At 51.7% G+C, this 7,036-nt stretch overlaps 1 protein-coding gene across 1 annotated transcript; it reads right to left on the bottom strand.

Annotated features, from left to right (window-relative positions):
- Positions 1–23: 23 nt before the first annotated feature.
- On the bottom strand, positions 24–900 carry LOC116464687 (calcyphosin-like; the record flags this gene model as incomplete). Its single annotated transcript, XM_032147950.2, has 3 exons — positions 680–900; positions 429–606; positions 24–230 (listed from the first exon to the last, which is right to left on the bottom strand). Coding segments are annotated over exons 1-3 (468 nt in total), but the record flags the coding sequence as incomplete, so codon positions are not given.
- Positions 901–7,036: the final 6,136 nt, after the last annotated feature.

Genomic DNA, 7,036 nt, shown 5'->3' on the forward strand with positions numbered 1-7,036 from the left:
CCCCCGCGCAGCCACCCACCTACCTGCCCGTCCTTCTCAGAGGAGTCAAAGTTGTCCAGGAAGCGGCGCAGCACCTCGTCCTCGGTCCATTTCCCACTGCGCAACTTGGGGTGGGCACGGCCACTGTACACCCCGCGGAGGTCATCCACCGTCACGACGCCGTCCCCACTGCGGTCCAGCTTGGCAAATGCAGCTGCGATGACTGCCTCCCGGGCCTGGGACATGGGGGGCTGGGACAGGAGGTGGTGACTGGGGGTGGTGGGTAGCAGACCCAAACCCCCAAGACGCTGTGCAGAGCACCGGGGCTGTATGCCCCAGCAGGCACCTCTTAACAGCAGCTCTTCGGGAGGAGTCCCGTCTCCGCATCTCAGCATCCTCTGTCACCCCATGCCCAGGGCACACGCCTTGATTGTTTGATGGGGGCTCACCCGCAGCGCCCGAAGGAACTCCTCCAGATCCAGCATCCCGCTACCGTCGCGCTCCCACTTCCTGCACACACCCTCTGCCTCCGCCTTGTCCAGCACCAGCCCGAGTTTGGCCAGACCCTGCCGGAACTCATCAGCATCCAGGGATCTGCTCCCGTCCCGGTCTAGTTGGCGGAAAAACCTGGAGGCAGGGGACACGGTTGGAACAGTGGTCTCAGGGGCCGGGGTCAGGAAGGTGAGAGGGGACAGCTCACCTGGCCAGGCCCTGGATGCCCGAGGCCCCGCGGGACAGGCACTGTGCCCGGAGTTTCTCCATGGTGGCATCCACAGCATCCATGCTTGGTCTGGGCTCTGGGCAGCTGGAAGGGAGAGAGGTCAAGGTGGGGACTCCCGCAAGCCTACCCTGTGGCCGACTGCCCCTTGTTCAGATGCTCACCTGGCCTGTGTCTGTCCCAGAGTCCTGCCTGCGGGGCCTTGTGTTAGCTGTGTTGTGCCTGGGGAGACTGTTGCTAGTGGAAGGTGCCTCTGGAGACGGGGAGGGGCCCAGCTGCATGAGTGCACTATGCGGGGCAGTGGGGAGTGGGGGAGGGATGGGTGCGCCCAGCCTGACTGCTTACTCAACTGCCAGCCCCACAGGGCCTGGGACAGAGCCAGATCCCTGTGGCACTGCATCCCTTCCTGGCTCCAAGGAGGAGGGGCAGGCCACTGCCCTTGCAGGGGCTGAAATGCCCTGGATGGAGACAAGTCCGTGGCTGGGGAGGCTCGAGGCATGATTCCTGTGTGACCCTGGACAGGTCCCTTTCCCTCTCTGGGCTTCACAGGGGCTTCTCAGCCCGAGGCAGGGCTGACAAAATTGCTGAGGAATCAAAGTTCAAAAGGGCCCCAGGTTCTGACCCGCCACAGCGGCTCATGCCTGAAATCCCAGCACTTTGGGAGGTCTAGGTGGGAGGATCACTTGAGCCCAGGAGTTTGGACCAGCCTGGGGAACATATAGAGAACTTGTTTCTATTGTACAGCAACAAAAATGCCCCAGGTGGGCTGGGCGCGGTGGCTCACGCCTGTAATCCCAGCACTTTGGGAGGCCAAGGTGGGCAGATCATGAGGTCAGGAGTTTGAGACCAGCCTGACCAACATGGTGAAACCCCGCCTCTACTTAAAATACAAAAATTAGCCATGCATGATGGTGGGCGCCTGTAACCCCAGCTACTTAGGAAGCTGAGGCAGGAGAATCGCTTGAACCCAGGAGGTGGAGCTTGCAGTGAGCCAAGATCACACCACTGCACTCCAGCCTAGGCTACAGAGCAAGACTCCATCTCAAAAAGAAAAAAAAAAAAAAAAAGGCCCCAGGTGGCCCAGGTCCTGGGGCCCCAAGACCTCCTGCCCAGGCCCACCTCCAAGGGCAGGTCCTGCAACCCACAGGGACTGAGCTGAGCCTGAGGGACACCTGTGCTCACTGCCACAAAGCTTGTCACTGGCGGTCGTTAGGAGCCAGTCCCAGGACTTCTGTCTTTATGGATCTTTTGTTGTTGGTTTTCAGGCCTGAAACCTGACTTAGTGGGCTGGCTCCGGACAAGGTGGTGAGCCAGAGGTTGTGACCCCAAGTGAAGAAGCAGCCCTGATCCCGGACATAAACCTCAAGAGATGAAGCCATCTCACCAAAGGCCTTCAACGGAGACGTCGGATATACCTGCCCGCTAAGATGGATGGGTTTTCCAACTTAAAAAAAGAGGCCAGGGCCCGGCGCGGTGGCTCACGCCTGTAATCCCAGCACTTTGGGAGGCCAAGGTGGGCGGATCACTTGAGGTCAGGAGTTCAAGACCAGCCTGGCCAACATTTTGAAACTCCATCTCTACTAAAAATAAAAAATAAATAGCTGGGCATGGTGGTGCATGCCTGTAATCCCAGCTACTCAGGAGGCCGAGGCAGGAGAATCACTTGAACCCTGGAGGCGGAGGTTGCGGTGAGCCTAGATCACACCACTGTACTCCAGCCTGGGTGGCGGGGTGCCAGAGCCAGACTCCGTCTCAAAAAAAAAAAAAAAAGAGGTTGCCTTTGGAGTCTGAAACCAGTCTGTAGGTTACAGGCATCCCAGCATCTTGATTCAGGCCACCACTGATGTAACATCATCAGTTTTATGAGAAATCATGGTGACATCTGGCTGCCAAAATCCTGATGGCTCACTACAATCCAGAATTATTTAAATAGGCAGAGAAATACTTTCGTGTCTATGAGTGTTACAAGCAGCATTTTTTTTTCTGGGTAGAGAACTATAAAATATAACCACTATTATTGAAGTGCTGTTTTGGAATCTCATTTGTAAACGTTTACTAAGAATTTCTTGGGAGGCCAATGTGGGAGGATCACTTGAGGCCAGGAGTTCAAGACCAGCCTGGGCAATGTAATGAGACCTTATCTCTAGAAAAAATGCAAAAACACAGCCAGGCATGGTGGCATATGCCCGTGGTCCCAGCTACTTGACAGGCTGAGGTGGCATGATAGCTTGATCCCAGGATTTTTTTGTTTTTTGAGACGGAGTCTCCCTCTGTCGCCAGGCTGGAGTGCAGTGGCACAATCTCGGCTCACTGCAGCCTCCATCTCCCGGGTTCAAGCGATTCTCCTGCCTCAACCTCTCGAGTAGCTGGGATTACAGGCACGCGCCACCACACCCAGTTAATTTTTGTATTTTTAGTAGAGACAGAGTTTCACCATGTTGGCCAGGCTGGTGTCGAACTCCTGGCCTCAGGTGATCCATCTGCCTTGGCCTCCCAAAGTGCTGAGATTATAGGTGTGAGCCGCCACTGGCCCAGCCGAGACCAGTATTTTGAGGCTGCAGTGAGTTGTGATCACAGCATTGCACTCCAGCCTGGGGAACAGTGAGACTTTATCTCTGAAAGAAAAAGAAGAGAGAGAGAGAGGAGAGAGAAGAGGAGAGGAGAGGGAGAGAGAGAGAGGAGAGGGAGAGAGAGGAGAGAGAGAGAGAAAGAGAAAAGAAAAAGATAAAAAGAAAGAAAGAAGAAAGAAAAAAGAAAGAGAAAGAAAGAGAAAGAAGAAAGAAAGAAAAAGAAAGAAGGAAAGAAAGAAAGAAGAAAGAAAGAAAAAAGAAAGAAAGAAAGAAAGAAAGAGAAAGAAAGAAAACAGAATTTCAGCAATAACTTCCCCCAGAATTGGAAGTGGTCCTGGCCCTCCAGACCTGGAGTGTGTTCCCTTCACACCTCTGGGCCTGTTTTTTTTTTATTGTTGTTTTTTCTTTGAGATTGAGTCTCACTCTGTCTCCCAGGCTGGAGTGCGGTGGTGCAATCTCCACGCACTGCAACCTCCGCCTCCCGGGTTCAAGCAGTTCTTCTGCCTCAGCCTCCCGAGTAGCTGGGATTCCAGGCACCCGCCACCACGCCCGGCTAATTTTAGTATTTTTAGTAGAGACGGGGTTTCACCATGTTGGCCAGGGTGGTCTCGAACTCCTGATCTCAGGTGATCCACCCACATCCCAAAGTGCTGGGATTACAGGCGTAAGACACCGCGCCTGGCCTGGGCCTCACTTTCCACAGCTGTAAAATTAAGACAACGCCTGTGTGTACAGGGAAACTCGAAGATTAGATGCAATCGGTGTAGAGAGTGCTTGGCCTGCGCTCCCTAGATTCTACCTGGCCCAGCAGGACCCTACCATGAGGCATAAATAACATAGAGGGCCTCCCTCTTGCCCCGAGGCCAGGATGAAAGGATTAAGGACCCAGGCCAGGAAATCGTCTGGTTTATTCTTGAGCACAGGCCCCAGCCTGCCTTTCCTTTGTACAAACAACCCCCCTCCTTGTTCATCCAGAGGAGAAAATGGGCCCATAGTTACTGCACTGAGGGATCACTGTTGCCAGGCAGGCAGGCGGGCGCCATCCTGAAGGCCATGGGTCCCTCTGACCTTTCTGGTCTGAAACAGGCTGTGCCTCTCCACGGTTCCTGGCGTGACAGTTCCCTGAGTGAGGAGGTAGGGGAATGGCTGCCGACCAGGCCAGAGTGACAGGCTGGCCCAGAAAGGCACAGGAGTTTTCTCCTTTCCCTGGTTTGACAACAAGCAAAGCACCCTGAATGTCTTGGGCTAAGAAGGACAGTGCAGAAACAAGTTCAAAAACAGATTATTTAGGGCGTATAAAAAGGAGACAGTTGCATGCTACAAAAGCTAGGCTAGGGCCAGGCACGGTGGCTTACTCCTATAATTGCAGCACTTTCGAAGGCCGAAGCAGGTGGATCACCTAAGGTCAGGAGTTTGAGTCCAGCCTGGTCAACATGGTGAAACCCCCCCGTATCTCCTAAAAATATAAAATTAGCCGGGTGTGGTGGTGGGCACCTGTAATCCCAGCTACTCTGAAGGATGAGACAGGAGAATGGCTTGAACCTGGGAGGTGGAGGTTGCAGTGAGCCAAGATCATGCCACTGTACTCCAGCCTGGGCAACAGAGCCAGACTCCATCTCAAAAAAAAAAAAAAGCTAGGCTGGCTCGAGGGGGCCTCATCACGTCAGCAGATGTACTAGGGGTCCCCTGGCTCCCTTTAGGAGCCCTCAGACCCATCCTGTTCTTCCTGGGGTGTGTCAGGCACTGGTGACAAACAGAGAACAAGACGGACAAAAATTCCTGCCCTCATAGAGCTTACACTCTGATGGTAACAAGTTAAGAAAATAAAATGAAGCTGGGTGTGGTGTGGTGGCTGATGCCTATAATCCCAGCACTTTGGGAGTCGAAGGCCAGGAAGATTGCTTGAGCCTGGGCAATATAGCGAAACCCTGTTTCTACTAAAATTTAAAAAATTAGCCAGGTGTGGTACCTGTAATCCCAGCTGCTCAGGAGGCTGAGGCAGGAGAATCGCTTGAACCCAGAAGGTGGAGGTTGCAGTTAGCCAAGATCGCACCACTGCACTCCAGCCTGGGCAACAGAGTGGAACTCTGTCTCAAAAAAAAAACAGACCAACAGAAACTCACACCCTGGCTGAAGAGGGTGCCCTGAACTCCAGGCAAGCTTGGCCAAGTCTTGCCAGAAATCCAGATCTTTGTGTTTGCATTGCCAGGTTTTTAGCAAGGGTGACTGATTCAAAGCTTAAAAACAAACAAGAACACTTCTGTCTGAGTTAAACGTCTACATCTGGCCTGTGGGCCTATTTGAAAACTTTTTGACTGTTCAGCCTGTTCTGATGCTTAGACAGGACTTTGGCTCTGCTGTGGGGTCCCCCTGCAGGGTGCTGGTGACTCCCAAGGACACTGACAGTACTGGATTGCTGTCTCCATTCTGTAATCTGCATTCCGGGCTCACACTGTGGTCCCAAACACCGCAGGCTGGAGGTGGTCCCTGTCCACTTCTTCCCCAGTGCTGTTGGCAAGGGGTGGACCAGGCCCACCGGGGGGTGGGTGGCCGGGGTCACTGGCCGGCAGGGCCCCAGGCGCTCAGCCCATATCACCTTTGATGATGAAGGCCGAATGTTAACTTGGATGGAAAGTCATCCAAACAGCAATATTGTCTCTGGCCCTAGTACTTTCAAAACCTCACAGAATATTAATTTAGCAGTATTTAGGATAGGGTTTGAGCTCTGAAGACCTACAGTGTGGTTATTTGTTCATATGGCTGTTTTCCATACTAGAGCATGAGCTCCATGTGGGCAGGGTCTACAGTTTCATCTTTCTGTCCTAGGCACTCAGTTCAGTACCCGATACATAGTAATAGAGGCACAAATGTTTCAAGAGTTGAGGAATTTTCAACTCTTACTGAACGAATAGGAAGATATAAAGGCTTCTCAGAGAAGGTATTATTTAAGCTGATTTTTTTGTGTGTTTTTTTGTTTTTTTGAGATAAAGTCTCACTCTGTTGCCAAAGATGGAGTGCAATGGCGTGATCTCAGCTCACTGCAACCTCTGCTTCCCAGGTTCAAGTGATTCTTCTACCTCAGTCCTATGAGCCACCATGCCTGGCCTATGTAAGCTGATTCTTTAAGGGTGAGTAGAAATTTTTTCCAGGTGAATAAAACCTTGAGATATTATTCCAAGCAGAGACCAGTAGGTGCAAAGACACAGGAATATAGAGATGTTGAAGTTTACCAAACACGGCTAGATTAAAAAAACAAAAAGGAAACTATCAAAATCAAAAATTAAAATTAAAAATCACCTAAAATAAAAACTATGAATGGGCTTGGCCAGAGGTCACATCGCAATTGAGTTAACTATGACCGTAGACACTCAGTAATGGATGGACGTTTTAGGGAAAAAACATAACATTCTCAGGTTGTTGGCAGAGAATCTGGAACAGTTTACAAATGCAGGCATTGAATTCTGGGAATAATAACACTGTAGTGAATCAGTCCTTCTCTGCGTATGAAGCATGTGTGTATCGCACACTTCTCCAGGTGCTGAAAACCACACTCTTCTGGAGGAGCTCATGAGGAATCAAGGGAGACGGATGGGTGAGCAGCTGATTATCATGTGACAAGTGAGGTAATAGAGATATGACTGAGATGCTATCTAAACAGAAAGAAAGGAATTATTCGTAATGTATGGAGTGCTGGGGAAAGATTTCTCAAATGAAGCCAGCCGGGCGTGATGGCTCCCACTTGTAATACTGGCACTTTGGGAGGTGGACG

The sequence above is a fragment of the Hylobates moloch genome, unplaced genomic scaffold (genome assembly GCF_009828535.3).
Source record: "Hylobates moloch isolate HMO894 unplaced genomic scaffold, HMol_V3 SCAFFOLD_3172, whole genome shotgun sequence".
Lineage (NCBI taxonomy): Eukaryota > Metazoa > Chordata > Mammalia > Primates > Hylobatidae > Hylobates > Hylobates moloch.